The sequence below is a fragment of the Spinacia oleracea genome, chromosome 4, assembly GCF_020520425.1.
Source record: "Spinacia oleracea cultivar Varoflay chromosome 4, BTI_SOV_V1, whole genome shotgun sequence".
NCBI lineage: Eukaryota > Viridiplantae > Streptophyta > Magnoliopsida > Caryophyllales > Amaranthaceae > Spinacia > Spinacia oleracea.
Window position 1 is genome coordinate 171,570,589 of NC_079490.1, and position 17,418 is coordinate 171,588,006.

Here is a 17,418-nt window from a genome sequence, read left to right on the forward strand (position 1 = left end):
GAATGGAAGCAAGAACTTTGAAAACAATTATCATAATTAGTTTTATGGCCATGATGCTCGTAGGACAATCTCATGGAAATTTTATAGGTACATCGATATGCGTTGGTAAGTGCATTATCAAGTATGACGATATGGCTGATATAGCCGCTTGCATCAAAGCTTGCTATGGTAAACAATTATTCACCGATGAAGAATCAAGAGCTTTAAATTGTCATGTTGGTTGTTCTTATACCTCATGCACACATGTTAATGCTAAGGATGTTTGTCTCAAAAATTGTTCTAGTATTTGTTTGGTTGATAAAATGATGCATAAAAGGGCATAATGATTGTGTTTATGGGTAGACAATTACACATAGAGCAATAAAATTCACAATGTTATGAATATGAATAAGTAAAATTATTAATGTTATTGAAGGGGGTTTATGATGTTGTTGTATCAAAAAGTTAATTAAAAAACGTACAACCAAAAAGTATACATATAAAGTGATTCCAAAGTATTATTATTGATGTTGTCGTCGTCTTTGTTATTGTTGTTGTTGTTGTTGTTTGGTATGTGAGGGTGGTGAATAAGATTCTCAAGGCTATACGTCCTTATTTCGTAATTTAGTTTTTTTTTTTTTTACTTTCAAACCAAAGTTTTATAATTAGACTTAGATTAGAATACTATATTGGCCATGTTACTTAATCAGAAAATGATTCAAAACTTATAATTTGTAATTAAGTTACAACTTGAAACCTAAAAGAACCAAACAAATGAGTTTAAATCAAGCTTAGTTGAATCAGAATTAACTCGACATAAAATTAAAGTGTGGCTAACTTGTTAACATGTTTACTAATAATCAAGTAATATTATTAGTTTCTCCAATTTGCTTAACTTTTACTTGTCGATTCAATAATTCGTATTAGAGATTCAAAGTTTCAACAGTTTGTTTGATAGACCATCTATTTGACGAATAGTAATATTAATTTCTGTCAAAATTGAGTAAACCAAACAAATCATATCAGTAGACAGTAGTGTTACTAATTTAAAACAAGTATACTTGGTACAAATCTATCTATACCTAATATTTAAAAACTGAAACCACCAAATCCACATGTAAACAAGTTCAAACCCATATAGCCACGTGTCATTATCTAACCTAGCTTCATCTTTATTTTTATTTTATTTTAAAAAGACAGAAAAAAATATCATTTGCCTTTACACTCTTTCGGCTTTCCTTTCATCTCCCTAATGCCCAGCATTAGGTTTGATGACGCTCCACCCTCATCTTCTCCCTTCCTCCATCAATCAACTCCTCAACTTTTCCTCTCAATAATATTTTCCTCTCGAAAATCCTTACGGGCTACAATTGCGGCTTAATTGATACCGCCGGTGAGTAATCTAAAAATGCAGGTTCTGTTCTGTCTTGACTTTCTTTTTCAATTTCTCCTAATTTTAACATGAATGTTCATTCACAGTTGCAGACTTGCAGCAGGTCAACGGGCCAAATAAACAAATTGGACATTCCTAATCGACAAAGAATGTATGTCTTCTTTTTTGTTAATATGTCTTATCAACAAATTGGGCCTTTTAAGGGAGTATGAAGCAACATTGAAGCGGGATAGTGCTCCAAAAAGTAGGGAGGCGGAGGATGATGGCGATAATAGATGGAGTCCACCAGTAACAGGACATTACAAAGTTAATACGGATAGGATGCGGCGTCAATGTGATGGTATTGGTGATGTTATGTTGTCTGCAGGAATATCACATATGTAGCGAGATTACAAAGTTAATACTGATTCTGATTGTTTACCCCTAATTGAGCTGCTACCTTTAACGAGAAAGGAAATGTCAACGATACTAACTGTAGTTAATGATATTGTAAGTTTAATTTTCAAGTGTCTGATTATTATAGGTTTGTCTTTAAAGGTACAATGTGGAACAAGTATTTTCGGATATCACATATGTGGAGTTAAGGTAATGTTTGGGGTCTAACATTTCACATTTTTCACCATTCAGGACCTACACTTTTTTTTTTCACCTTTTGGGACCTCATTCTCATTTTCCAGCCATTTAACTCAACCTTAACTCACCTGTGGTTAATCTATCTAAAATGTTTTTTCAATGCAATAACTTCATAAGAAAAAAAAAACAAAAAAAAAACAAAAATGGCAATCCCACTGTTATTTAGCGATTCAATCTTTGCTGCTCATGTATTCATTAATGGGTCAAAATCATTGGACATTCTTTATCAGTCATCTTCCTCTTTTTCAATTGCTCTCCTCAATCGCAATCAAACACCCCAATTCAAGAATTAAAATCCTATCATTTTTTTTTTACGATGATGAACATTCTGATCATTTAGGCATCTTAATTAAAACCAAGCTGGAGAAACTCCATGTTAGCAGCGAACTGTAGAGAAAAATGCGGCACAGAGCTTTGAGAGAACAGAAATAAAGATTTTAGAAGTGACGAGGTGTTTGATTAATTCCTTAGCTGGGTAGAATTGAGATTGCTGGACAAAAATTGTCGGGTAATCTTGGAGAGGAGAGGAAAAAAAGTGGGTGTTGAATGGTGGTTTTACTCAATGGGTGTTGGTGTTGGTAGTGTTAAATGGTGTTTTGATTATCAATTCTTGAATGGATTGGGAGGCGGATATTGCGTTGGTTGGGTTTCGAAATGAAGACTGGGTTGTGCGTTAATGGATTTGGGTAAGGAGATGAACTTGAAGGGTTATTTTAACAAGTAAGAATTTGTTTGAGGCATTTTTTTTAACTGAATGATTTTGGTGAGGGTGGTGTGTGGCTGGTTTTGGTGACAGCGGTGGCGGTGAGGATGAAGGTGAGGGTGGTGTACTAGTGCGTGGTTGGTTTTGGTGATGGTGGCAGTGAGGATGAAGGTGAGGGTGACAGTTTTAACGGCAATGATGATGGTTCCAATGAATGTGGGTTGAAGTATTAATAAAAAAATCCTAACTCAAACTTTTAACCAAAGGAGCTAATCTTTTTTGTGCATTGGTTAAATTTGGGCGGATAAAGAATAGTAGGTCCCAAACGGTGAAAATAAAAGGTATAGGTCCCAAACGGTGAAAAAAGTGAAAGGTTAGACCCCATTTGTTAGCTTAACTCCACATATGTGCTTGCAAAAGCATATCATACCACAAAATAGGAAAAATGACAAAAAAGAAATTAAATGGTAGTACTTTTTTAAACAAAAATGGTACTTTTTGTTTACAATATGGTACTTCCTTTTTTGCCTTTTAAATATTTGTCTTTTAGCTGATAATCTGATATGCGAAAAAACAACCTCGTACAATGTGTAATAAATTGGCTACACCAAAAGAAAATAAATTGGCTCACACGAAAGCCTGCGATAAAGGTCAGGTGAAAGTTTATGAAATCGGATCCTTAGTTAATTATTTTAAAGACATATACAATTTTTATTAACAAGAAACTTTACTAATTATTTTCCTTAAAAAAGTACTACATTATCAATCTTACGAAAAAAATAGAAGTTCAAACGAGTAAGGTTCAAAATACATATCAAACAATTTATCAATTTAACCACTAATCCACATATTTTCTCTTTGGATATAGTGAAAAATAGTATAGGATGTGAAAAATATCAACCTTTTACACGTGCTTGACAATAATTTGGTTACCATTGAGATTGAAATAAAAGTATGTAATCCGGGTACATGAGTTTGCTAGCTAATGCATTTTTATTTAATTTTCTGAGGGGAACCGACCAATCAAGGGAGCTTACATTAATAAATCGGAATGCAGATGCAATATTGGTTAATACATAAGAGTTGCAAGTTCCAATTACTAATTTTTGACGGTTCTTGTGGCATATCATTTCAGCAGGAATGTTGCTTCAATATATATATAAATATTTCACATTTATCCACCTAATTAATAAATCATCCGTTCGTAGAACGGGTCAAAGAACTAATTATTTTTTAAAAAATAGACCTCATTTAAGGTCTCAACTCTCAAGCCAAACTCGAGCTATAGTAGCTCGAGTACATAGCTTTCTAGCAGGTTAGAGTACTTGTAATCTGACATGAAATCTAAGATAAAATATGTCAAGCTCGAGCTCGTTACGCCACTTTCATCGGGAAAGGGATACTATGAAATTACTCAATTAGGTCAAGTTCTTTTGTTTTCGAACTCTGATCAACATAACAAACACAACAAACTAGAATCTAAGGGTACGTTCGGTATGATTTTCTATTTTCAGTTATCTGTTTTTCACAAAACTAAAAATCAAAATATAAAAACCATAAAAAGTAGTTTTCTGTTTTTTCTTGTCAGTTTTCAAAATCAACATAATATTACTATAAGTATGACTATTTTATCATATAACTTTTAAAACTAAAAACTAAAAACTGCAAGTGATTCACATTGCGTTCGCAACAACCCAGGTCTATATATCCAAGATCCAAATTTAGTAACAAACATTCTAACATATTATTCAACATCCCGGATTACAAGTAGTAACTAAGTTGACAAATACCTCATCAATGACAATGTTACAGTGCAAATGCACAACCAAACGACACGGTAAATGTCTTCTTTATCACTTTTCATCTCAGAAAAAGGCTTTGACGTACAAAATTCCTGAATAACCTTTTCATGCAACAACACCAGCAGAAATATGCAGAGATAAGTCTCAAACTTCTGAGGTTTTTGGAGAGTTTTCTGGAGTCTGTAAATCAGTAGAAGTAGTAGTAGCAGGTTTATCCTTGTGAGTTGAAGCTGCCAAATAAAATTCTTCCATAATCGATCCATCTTTGAACTTCAGAGCAAATGTTGATAGACCATCTTTACCTTCAGTAGCGATATTCATACAAGCGAAAGTGATGCCTTTTTTGTCCATCTTTGTGAGCTTCATATCAGGGAATAAACTCGCATTCAGAATCAATCTCAAATTCCCTTTGGCCCGCATCACCAACCGAGCTTTCTGAGTTTCTCCCTTTAGAATGTTCAACTTCACCTCTCCTTTACCGCGTTCTTTCCATCCACCTTCAAAAAACTCGAAAAGGGCAGAATCGGCAGAGAAAACCGTCTCTTCGTTCTCTTCCCCTGTTTCTGTTGGTACCTCCTGCATAGAACGGAATGTGGGCCCCTCAGTCTTGGTCCCAATGGATGTCCCTGTCAACAGTGAACCGAAAAGAGGGGTGCTTCCGTTAGTCGGGGTGCCGAAACTGAAGGTAGGAAGAGATGACTGTGAAGAAGACCCGTCTTTTTGAAGTGATCCGAAAGAGAAAGAAGAGGTTGAAAATCCCGTGCCACTAAGTCCAGTGAACGCGTTTTGGCTGTTAGAAAGTTGCTGGAATGAACTCAAAGGAGTACCAGTTGTTGCATCAGGTGTTTCATTTCCATTTTTGTCATCATTTTCACCCTTGCTACAATCAGCTTGTATTTCACCAGACTCAGCTGTTTTTTCAGCACTGCCATCAGCTTGTATTTCACCAGATTCAGCTGTTTTTTCAGTACTGCCATCAGCTTCTGCCTCATCACTTGGCTTGGGGTCAACAGCTTTTTCAGCTGTTTCTGCTTCTTTCTCTTTATCATCTGCATTAGATTCTGTTGTAGGTTTCTGTTCCGGTTCTAGTTTTTTCACTTCACTCCCCGAGTTAGCATCATCTTTGGTATCTCCATCTTCGCTACCTGTTTTGTCTTCAGCAGCTTGTGCTACTGCAGGAGCAAGCGCAGGTGGGACCAATCGGATTCCGGCAAAAGGATTCGACGAAGGAGTGGAGGAGGGTGCTGTAGAAGTTTGCTGACGGCGAACTTTCACTATTCTTCTTGTGGCCAATACATCATCAGCTGCTTTCTTGAAAGTTCCGGCAGGTTCTTCATTTTCTTCCTCATCATCAAGACCGGGATTGTCTCGAGATAATTCTCTACCAGCAGCTCTTTTCTTAGAAGGCTGATTTTCATCACCCATTGTTGATAAAAAGATACTAACAATAAGAACACGCTGAGAAGACATTCGAGAAACGTGTCAACTACAGATGTTTACATGAATATCTAGATAAACAAAGACTGCTAAAGCATGACATTTGAACAGCGAGTCATTATTTTTAAAACATCTTTGTATCCCTTAGAAACTCGTGAAATAAAATTCATCAATTGATCCATCCACAAGCATGGGAAACTAAGAACCGTCAACTGAAAATAACATCATAATGGATTTTCGGTTATTCTCAACACCACTTAAATAAATCACTCATCCAGCAACTCAGATAATCAACTTATCCGAAAGCATCATTATATAGAAACAGGGGTCAATTGATCCGACCTTTATTTTTAAAACCTCCTTTCAATCGAATCCTGTACTCCCTTCCCCTTCAAAGATTCTTTTTATCAAGTACAAGTGTTAGACTGTTAGAAATACTTAAACGCCTCAAATATTCCATTTGATTTCCTACCACTGACAGTGAATAGACAAATGGCCTCAAATATTCCATTTGATTTCCTACCACTGACAGTGAATAGACCATAGACGTGATGATGAGAAAAGGTAATTTCGGAAAAATATTTAATTCACGGACACATATTCAGATACTGTTTGAAGACTGTGGTCCTGTGGGGCAGAGTAAAAAAAATTCAGCCATATCCAGATTCCAGAAAACAGCTGAATAACTCAACTAATGGTTTCAAATATCTGAGGGTCAAAAAAGGACCAAGTGCGATGCACTTGTAAAGAAGAGCCTACTGAAGAGAGATTAAGATGTGACTTTTGGGCACCATATGAGATGTAACCCATATGGTGTTGGATGCATAGGATCCATGTAACCCATAGGGTGTTGGATGCTAGGATCAATGTAACTTTTGAGCACCATCAAAATCGAAGAACCTACAAGGATGAAATGGCCTCAATACTAAATGACAAACAAGAATGCTTATTTTGTCCGTAAACAACCCAATTGCAAAAAGAACAAACTGGGTCGATCAACAAAATTATGAAACTAATTTCACCCAATTCTCTCTGCTAGCTGCCCCGCTCATAGAATCCTCAAGAAGAACACTTTTCGGGCATAAGATAACGAAGTTTTAGACTCTCATGAGGGAATCCAGAAATAGAATGAAACTCGTGATTTGATGATTAAAGATCAACCTAGCCAACGTGGCCTATGAAACAACCGGTTTCATATCTTAAGTAAGAAAGGTGAGAAAAGGTTCTCTTTTCTCGTGGCTTTTGACACAGAAAACAAAAGCATACGAATTTCAGTTCTTATGAGCCGGGACACCCTTCTTGAGGCACAAGCTGAGTCAACAATGGAGAGAGACAAGGGAGAACAACTCTTCTTACTTCATCAATTATACTAAAAATAAGTCACTGCCCAAGGTCTGAAACATGCTTTGTACTCAACCCGATGATCCACACTTTAGGGCCAAACCCACAAAGATGTCACTTTCAACTTGTTGGCAGTTCTTCGGGGTCAAACCTTCAATCTTAGGGCAATTTTCAATTGAACCCAGACAACTTTGAAGCTTTTCACAGAAAGAATTAGGCATACTCAATTGTAATCCCCTAGCTTTGTGGTACCATATATTGTCTATACCTAAGAGGACTTCTCGAATGAGAATTCATACCCGAACTAGGAGATCCAAGAAATGGTTAAAAACCCACTAAACCCCAAAATGTAAACAATAATTTTCATTTCTCCGTCACTTCAATTAGCAATAATTTCAACAGAAAGTCCTATCAACCATCAAATCCCACAAAACAAACAACATACAAAATCACACAACTCAAGCTCAAATTATGGAATAAATAAATACGCTAGGTTTAACTTCGAATCTTCTACGCACTTCAAGAAATGGGAAATTGAAGCAATTAAATCCAACAAATCGAAAAATCAATTTCAAATTATGATGATAAAAAGCAACGATTAAGATTACAGCAAAAAGAAAATGAGAAGAGCGAGTTAAAGGGGCTTACAGAGAAGAGTACCGGCGGCGGTACCGGCGTTCAAATAAGTCGGCGGCTTGAGCGATACTGGGTGGCGGTGGTGAATATAGAGAGAGATGGCAGAGGAGAGAGAAAGGTTCTTCACTTCTCAGTGGTGACGCTAGGGTTAGACTCTGGAACTCAGTTCTTGAAGAAGCATTGATGAGGTGCTATACGGTGCACCGTATTACCATGTTCTACCCATTTAAATTTTTTTCTTTTTTAACTTTTTGAGTTATGACACACTAATTAACTAATTTCCTGTAAAAAAAATGTGTGTTCATAATCTAATTGTGTTTTGGATTCTATGCATTTATTCAATAATGATCTTGGACTTTCTTAGGGGTCTAATTTTTCTTCAGGGGATCATAAGTTTAGCAATTTTTTTCCCAAACAACTAACACAATGGAAAGTTTTTGCCAACAATTTAACACGAAGTATATAAGTTTTATTCGGCAAAAAAATGTTTTTAAAGGCAAAATAAGTTTTGTAAAAATAAGTTCATAAAAGTTAATTTCGGTCAAAATCAGGTGAACTAAATAGAGCCATATACTATATGTGTTTGTTGTTTTTCATATATCCTCGGATACATGTAGCACCTCGTATTATATATTAGGTCGCCCATTTAATAATATTCTAGTTCAACCTTATTCGCCACCTCCGTTTGGTAAAAAGTATATTCTTCGTTTCATATTACTTTTCATGTTTTTCTAATTTGGCGTTACCTAATACTTTCTCTGTTTTCATTTTTGGACATACACTTTTCTCACTTTTACATAAATTAGATTGTTTTTTGTTACACAAACTTATTTTTTTTCCCACCCAACCATCCAACGTCCACTTTTTTATTTTTTGTACTTTTACATTAAACAATCACTTACATTCTCCTATTTCCCATAAAAGTACATAACAATTATTGTTTTTCTTACACACACGTGCATTTTCTTAATACACGTGTTTTTCTCCAAACATTAAAAAGTAATGTGAAATGGAGAGAGTATGACTTTATCATAAAACTTTTATAATTATATTGTATTCGAATTGTTATGAAATTACATTTTGAAACTAAAAGTGGTGGAGAGGGTAACATGGATATTACACAAGTGTGTCAATCCAATTGATCAAGTAGTGTCGAAGAAGGAATAGTCATGAAATTTCTCCATCTAATGTGAGTGACGAGCGAGGGCGTAGAACTCAAAATTATAGGAAGGAAGGGTAGGAATAGGACAAACATTTGCATTCTTCGCGCCTCATTGTACTATGTGAGTATGTGACACTCCCGGAAGAAGGTATGGATTGGTATTCTTTTGACTACCCATATTCATGGCTATAACAAAGTGCTAACACACTATTAAGTTTTTTCCAACAATTTAACACATATATAAGTTTTATTCGGCAAAAAAAAGTTTTTAAAGGCAAAATAAGGTTCGTAAAATAAGTTCAGAAAAGTTAATTTCGGTCAAAATCAGGTGAACTTAAATAGAGCCATATTCCCTTCAACAAAAAAGAAAAAAAAATAGAGCCATATACTATATGTGTTTGTTGTTTTTCATATATCCTCGGATACATGTAGCACCTCGTATTGTATATTAGGTCGTCCACTTAATAATATTCTAGTTCACCCTTATTCGCCACCCCCGTTTGGTAAAAAGTATATTCTCCGTTCCATATTACTTTTCATGTTTTTCTAATTTGGCGTTATCTAATACTTTCTCTGATTTCATTTTTGGACATACACTTTTCTCACTTTTATATAAATTAGATTGTTTTTTGTTACACAAACTTATTTTTTCCCACCCAACCATCCCACGTCCACTTCTTTTTTTTGTACTTTTACATTAAACAATCACTTACGTTCTCCTATTTCCCATAAAAGTACATAACAATGATTGTTTTTCTTACACACAAGTGCATTTTCTTAATACACGTGTTTTTCTCCGAACATGAAAAAGTAATATGAAACGGAGAGAGTATGACTTATCATAAAACTTTTATAATTATATTGTATTTGAATTGTTATGAAATTGCTTTTTGAAACTAAAAATGGTGGAGAGGGTAACATCGATATTACACAAGTGTGTCAATCCAATTGATCAAGTAGTGTCGAAGAAGGAATAGTCATGAAATTTCTCCATCTAATAAGAGTGATGACTGATGAGCGAGGGGAGGGCAGGACTCAAAATTGTAGGGAGGGAAGAGTAGGGATAGGACAAACATTTGCATTAATCGCGCCTCATTGCCATCTCTAACTACTCCGTGACACTCCCGGAAGAAGGTATGGATTGGTATTCTCTTGACTATCCATATTCATGGCTATAACAAAGTGCTAGACCCTCTATAAGCTCCAAAAAGACTATGAACGAGAGACACAATACATCCCAATATCTTTTTACTTCTAAGGAGTCGCCTGGATTGGGAGGAAGCTTTAGAGGAGGGATAAATGAGGGAGTGGATGATTCTGGGGGAATTATTTAGAGGGTAATTGTTCATTTGTAAAGGTTTGGTACATGAGTAACCTTTACCCACACAACAAGATATAAAAATGCTCACTACCAAAATCTTTATCTTCAATAATGGCTGTCACTGTTAAGAACCACCATTCACGACGGTGAAACTGGCGACGACCACCACAAAATCAGGGTTTTTGGATGTTACTCACATCAACATGCACGAAATTCGAGGCTAATATCAATGATAGCGATTATTTTGCCAAATTCCTCTCAAATTTGTGTAGATCTACAAAACTCAAAGTGAATGAAGGAAGAAGGGATATTCGTAGGTGATGATGGAGATTGTAAATTGACAATTCACCTTCATAATTTACTAAATTGAGGGCATAAGAAAGTGTCTTTGATGATCAGCAATTGACGGCGGAGAAAAATGGGCGGTTATGGTGGATGTTAAATTGATTGCGGCGGCAAATTGGCGGTGGTGATGGTGATGGAGGTTAATTTGACGGCGATAAAGTGGTTGAGATGAGAACGGCCTGGTGGATGATGCGGCAAATTGGCGGTGGTGATGGTGATGGAGGTTAATTGAATCATGTACTTATTAGATTCATATTTTACGTCTATAATGTACATGTTGTATGGGTAAACAAGGAAGGCACATGTTATAACTTGTAAACATTTTTTTCGAATGCAAATGAGTCGTAGGAACAATACAAGTTATAAATAGTGACAGAGATATTCTAACTTGTAAGCATATTATTTTCACAGATAGTCAATACTTATTTGGTCCAAGTAGAGCTATAGAAGTTAAGCTCAAGCTCACCCAACAAGGTCGACTCCCATTTGACCATTTACAAATTTATCAGATTGACAACCGTTATACAAAGGCCCAGTTATACAAAGGCCCAATTGATAAAATCCATAAGTTATGCATTGGGTTTTCAGTAGTTACGCTCATATGAGAATATGCATTTAAAGTTAGAACAAATTGTATTGTTTTAGATTACGGTTTTTTCATGAAATGCCCCTGAGGTTTGCAATAATGCACCAAATACCCCTCCGCGTTTCAAAATTCATAGAATACCCCTATTTTTTCTAAACTGTTCATCAAATACCCCTATTATGACTTTCCGTTAGTCCTCCGTTAAGTCATGTTTATAATTCACCAAATACACCTATTTATAAACTTTTTGCATAATATACATCTATTTATAAAGTTTTTTGCACCAAATACCCAAACAGCTTATACCATTAATAAATGAATTTGAAGCCCAAAATTGAAGATCAATACATCTGGAAATTGAAGAACAAAACCCATAATATTTTTTTTGGTAAATAAGGCAAATTTTATTACCAAAATGGTAGAAACCAGTTAAGAACAAACCCAAATAACAAGGAAACAAACAGCAAGGGGAGCACAACCGCATCCCTAACTAAAACACAAAAAAACTCATTGACTTCTCGGGTTTATGCCTCAAAACTAACAACAAATGAGCCAGGTCCAATTCGGACCTCGAACAACCCCTCCTTAACCCAATCAACTTAAAATAATCCACATTGCCTGTCTCCCCCATTGCAATCCTCTGCTTCAATTGCTGAATTTTCGAACCCAGAGAACAAAGCCGGCCCGGAATTTCTCTATACGGAACCGCCCTCGGTTTCCACACTGGGCCCGGTGGTTTACGGTCTCTTAAAATAGAATTATAAATCAACTTCACATGTTCAAGATCATGAACAGAATCAGTAATACACCCAATGAACTCAAACAACCCGGCCCGTGATTGTAGGGCCACGGTTGAGGTCGGTTCCAATGCAAGGGCCCGGTTTAAGTCAGCAATACTCTCAGCAGTCCGGCCCGCTGATTTATAAGCAGAGGCCCGGTGAAGGTAAGACTCCGCAAGAAACGCCTGTGGGGCCGGGCGGCGACCCTCTAATATCTTGGAAAAGTGTCTAATCGCCTCCGTGAAGAGGCCGGCATCTAAAGCGGCAAGGGCGGCGGCACGGCGGCGGAGGAGGAGCTCCCTCGATTTAGTTATGTATTCTCTCTTAATTGTTGCGCTACCCTCTATGTTCTCTACTCTATCTATTTTTGTTCTCCGTCCTTCGTCATCGGCTTAAACCTCCCCTTCTTCATCAAACTTCAATTCACGATTTCAATTCACTAGAAAATTTGGGTTCGATTATTTGGGGATTTGAGTTAGCAATTGATGTTTGATGAAGATGGTTTAAAGAAGGAAAAATTGTGGTTGGGTTCACCATTTTGATACCCAGGAAAAAGAGATGTGAGATTGAGAGGAGAGAGGAGGGTGAGGGGAGAAGAAAAACGATGAAGAAGAAGAAGAGGGACGAGTATTTAAGAAGGGCCAGAAACAACAGAGGAGATGAGAGGAGAGAGAAGAAATAAGATTTTTTTTTTTTTTTAAAGTTAAAATGTAGAATATTGGGTGAATAAGGGCATAAACGTAAATTAACGTTAACGGAGTACTAACGGCCGTTAAATCCAAGGGCATTTGGTGCACTTTAAGTTTAAATAGGGGTATTCTATGAATTTTGAAACACGCAGGGGTATTTGGTGCATTATTGCAAACCTCAGGGGCATTTCATGAAAAAACCGTTTAGATTATGTGTTGTGAAAGTTTGTTATGAATAGTATCATGGTTATTTTTTTTTTGACACATAGCACACCCAGCTCACCGGGGCTTAGCTCCGACTACATCTGGATCCGATCCGGGTCGCACACCTCGCTTATGGTGGGTGAGTCTCCCAACAAGAATTTCTGCATACGGCGAGGCTCGAACCCGAGACCTCCCTTAAGCGGCATCAAGTTGCTTACCACTTGAGCCAACTCTATGTTGGTTATTGAGAGTGGAAAGTTTTTTTTTGGACATTAGCTTACTAAAATTGGAAGAGTATGTCAGTTGGAAGGAGGAGCATTTTGGTGAGCGGCATTACTTTAATTGGAGAAGCTAAATAAAAAATAAAAAAATAATAATAATAATAAATGAGCAGAAATTTTTCCCACAAAAATGATGCTAACCGCCTTCTTTAAAGATATATCGTAGGAGTACCATATATTTAAAAGAAAAGGAGGAAATAAAGAAGTAGTATAATTAGGAAACAAATTAATAAAAATACAAAGACTGAATCTAACCTTAATTAGCTACGGAGGATATATTTAATTACTTAATATATTCATTACCCATACAATATAATCCACTATAGAATATTAAGATCTTATGGTTCCAAATATAGAATAAGATCAAAAGTAATGCACGGTTTTTTTTTTTTAATTTTATAATAGTAATGCACGGACCAATTACTTTTGATATAAATCTACTATAGAATATTCATAGTTCAAAATATTCTACTTTAAATTATTGAGATCTTATGGTTCCAAATATGTAACATTGCAAATTAGTTAGTATTGCGTTTACTATATCAATACAATCTACTATAGAATATTAGCAGAGTATTGCGTTTACTATATAAATTCCATGCCAAATCGATCGTTTGAACTGAAATATTCATAATTCAATATACTATAGAATATTCACAACTCAATCTACTATAGAATATTCATAATTCATAAAATCTACTATAGAAATATGTAAGATTGCAAATTAGTAGAGTATTGCGTTTACTATGTAGCGTGCATGCCAAATCATTTGATTCCATTTTTTTTTTTGCGAATACTAGGATATGGGTTGCGGGGTGACATACTGCACATAAATATATATCACTATCTATCTATATATACTCTACTAAAATACGGGATTCTGAGGCTGACAAGTGTCTCTGTATTATAATTTTTATTATTATTGCTCTTCTAATTTTACATTTATGTTAAACTAAGCTAGAGTTTCTATAACATCTCAAATATTACATCTACTAAACTAAATGTATTTAATGACAAAGAGTTACACCTAGACTAGATAGTGATACATAGAAAGTGGAATGAAAATATCTTTTGCCAAACTTAGGATTCTTTGTCTGTATTAGAAAAGTATAATCCTTACAAATATATATGGTTACCATCAACCCATTATACAACTACTATCACATGATTCACATTTTATTGCTATATACTAAAAGACACAACAGGAATGAAAAATAACAAATTTACCCATCATTATTATTTTTTATTTGGAGATTATCTATAAACTCTATTTTGAATTTTGATGATAAATTGTCTACCAGATTTCATATAAATTTATATTTAGATTATAAATAATACATCGCACGGAATTCTAAAATTGTACTATCAATCGACTTTTATTTAAAAATTGTGTCATATATTGAATGTGAATCTGCATATGATGATTTACCTGTGGTTTAATACATGAAGGAGTATTTAACAAGGTTGTCTAAGACTTGCTTATTCAAAAGAAATTGTTATCGACATATTAAAATATCAAAATATTAAGACAAACTTGAATAATTCTTTGTCTGTATTAGAATAGTACAATCCTTACAAATATATATGGTTACCATCAACCCATTTGACAACTACTATCACATGTCATATATTCACATTTTTTTAATATTAAAATTATATCATCAAGAACACAATAAAAAATAATGTTATTAATTATACAAATACGAAAAAAATCACAATTGATAAGAGATATTAAGTGGATATGGATACTTATGTGATGGATGAGAATGATAAAGAATGGATTTATATTTTTTCCAACATTTTTTCAAAAAAAAAGGTGTAATAAAATTTAAAAGCTTATAATATGAAAAAGACATAACCATCAATGTTTAATTAGCTGACTACATTACTTTTATTCTCTAATACTTTTAAATTATCCATTTTATAGGAATTTTTATTATATATATATTGAGATTATTAACAACCCATACATAAAGGAATATTCTCAATTGCATGATATTATTATCTTCAATTTCTCGATAAAATATTTTAAATCACAATTAAAATAATAAAATCTATGAAGCGGGTTCAATGAACATTTGTATGTCTCCACCCTGTTAAGACATGAATATATAAGTAGTGATTAGACGAGTGATGGACATTAATTTATAGAGATAAACTTGTTTCCTCTGGTGATGAGGTGGGTTTGGTTTTGGTTTTGGTTTTGGTTTTGAGTTTTAGCCAACATAATTTCTTTCTTTTATATATACTCCATAAAGTACAATCAATTATTTATTTATTTATTTATTAATTAATTATTTGAGCACATATATAATAAGTGATTGGAACAAAGAAAAATGGAGGTTAGGTGCATTCTCTTTACCTTATTTGAAATAAATTTTTCGAATTTATCTGAACTTACTTAAACTCTGGACTTGGACATGATTAAATCTAATAGGGTCTAATTGAAATTTATGAATTTGATCAGACTTGATTTCAAGAAAATAAACTTGAGATGGGACGGGTAACAAAATTGGTATGTGTAATACAATAAAAAATGAGATAGTATTGAAACTTACCGGATCTGAAATGGGTCGGGCTGAACAGGTACATTTGGGTTACATCAGATTCAAGTTTATATCGGTTAAGGTTGGTTTAGATTTATACATTGTGGGTAAATCAATAGCGGAACGATTTCGGGTCAGTTGAATTCGGTTACAAATTATAAAATCACAATTTTCAATACGTTTATAAATTATAATATCGAGGCCTTAATTAGGGGACAAAGGAAATAACAACTTTTAAAAGTGTTAAGAATTTAAGATCGGTTGCGAGATTAAACTGGTTATGGGTTATAAAGGATTCGAACTAAACGGGCTACGAGTTTTAAACGATTCGGATTAAGCGGGTTACGAGTTAAAATAGTTTGGGTTGTAAACGGGTTTTCCTCGGGTTCAAACGGTTCGATTGAAACAAATTGAGTCATTAACGAAATTTGGATCCATTCAGTTCGGGTTGAAACGAGTCCGTTGCTGCGGAACGGTTTGTTATCGGGTTTGGGTATCTTAATCGGGATAATATTTTCCGGTTGGTTTGGGTTGAATATAATCGGATTGGGTTTTGGGTTCCAGCTCGCGGGTTTTTAACGGTTCGGGTAATAAACGATCGGATCAACCCTGCGGGTTCAACAGTTCAGGTTGAGAATTGACATTTCTCATAGTATATGATGATAACTAATTTTTATACCTAACATGAAACTATGGGTGACACATGAAAAGGAATAAAAAAATCTACATATTTTTCACTTATCAAAATTAATTTAGCTTTGCACTTAAAGTTAAAATATGTAAATCGTGCATCGTACGGGTACTATAGTAGTTGATATTATTAAAAGTCAATTTGATCCAATCTTGAAGAAACGGAGACCTATAAATTTTTAGGTGCACCAAACGTTTTTATTTATCCAATTGATAGTCCTCGTATATATTTCCCCATTATATGTGCCTGAATTGAATTACATTATATAATCGTTCATTATTATTCGCTCTACGTATGAGAATGAGATTCCTTTTTTATATATTTGAAATGATCCGATGATCTTGATCTGTGGAATAGGTATCAATCAACATCTTTCAGTAACATATGAAACAAAATCAGTACGCATCAAAAAATAATAGCTAGAATTTTAAATAATTGTAAATAAATTTATGTGAATGTCTGTCTTAGAAAGTCCATCGCAAAGTGATAAGCTGATAACCAACGACCCACTCTCATATTTTAGTCCACAAACTTATGCTGAAAAACAAAATTAATACCAATAAGATGTTTGTCTTTACAAATTTAAAGAATCTTGCATTTACTACGTAAATGACAAAGATGTACTACGTACGCATGGAGTAATATTTTTTTTTTGGTGTTACTACCGGTTCACCTTAGGGTTTAACGCGAGTTTTGGGAGGATAAGTTAATTCAGCCTCTCCCAATTATTATTGCGGGGTATCGAACATGCGGTCCGCCCTACCACGTTCAGCCTCAATCACCACTTAACTATAGGGATGTCAATGGGGCGGGGCGGATGCGGATGTAGGTCCCTCCATCCCCATCCCCACCTAAAATTTTCATCCCCATCCCCGCCCCATCACCCATGG

General features: G+C 34.9%; 2 protein-coding genes across 2 annotated transcripts; both read right to left on the bottom strand.

Moving 5' to 3' along the window:
- Positions 1 to 4,357: 4,357 nt before the first annotated feature.
- On the bottom strand, positions 4,358 to 8,134 carry LOC110787774 (nuclear pore complex protein NUP50A). The gene is made up of 2 exons (XM_021992419.2): positions 7,937 to 8,134; positions 4,358 to 5,968 (listed from the first exon to the last, which is right to left on the bottom strand). Exon 2 carries the CDS (start codon positions 5,933 to 5,935, stop codon positions 4,655 to 4,657), a length of 1,281 nt encoding a protein of 426 aa, XP_021848111.1. The 5' UTR covers positions 5,936 to 5,968; positions 7,937 to 8,134; the 3' UTR covers positions 4,358 to 4,654.
- A 3,679-nt stretch (positions 8,135 to 11,813) lies between these two features.
- On the bottom strand, positions 11,814 to 13,283 carry LOC110787757 (uncharacterized). The gene is made up of 2 exons (XM_056842638.1): positions 13,229 to 13,283; positions 11,814 to 12,508 (listed from the first exon to the last, which is right to left on the bottom strand). The coding sequence occupies exons 1-2, from the start codon at positions 13,281 to 13,283 to the stop codon at positions 11,829 to 11,831; spliced, it is 735 nt and encodes a 244-aa protein (XP_056698616.1). The 3' UTR covers positions 11,814 to 11,828.
- Between the last annotated feature and the right edge of the window lie 4,135 nt (positions 13,284 to 17,418).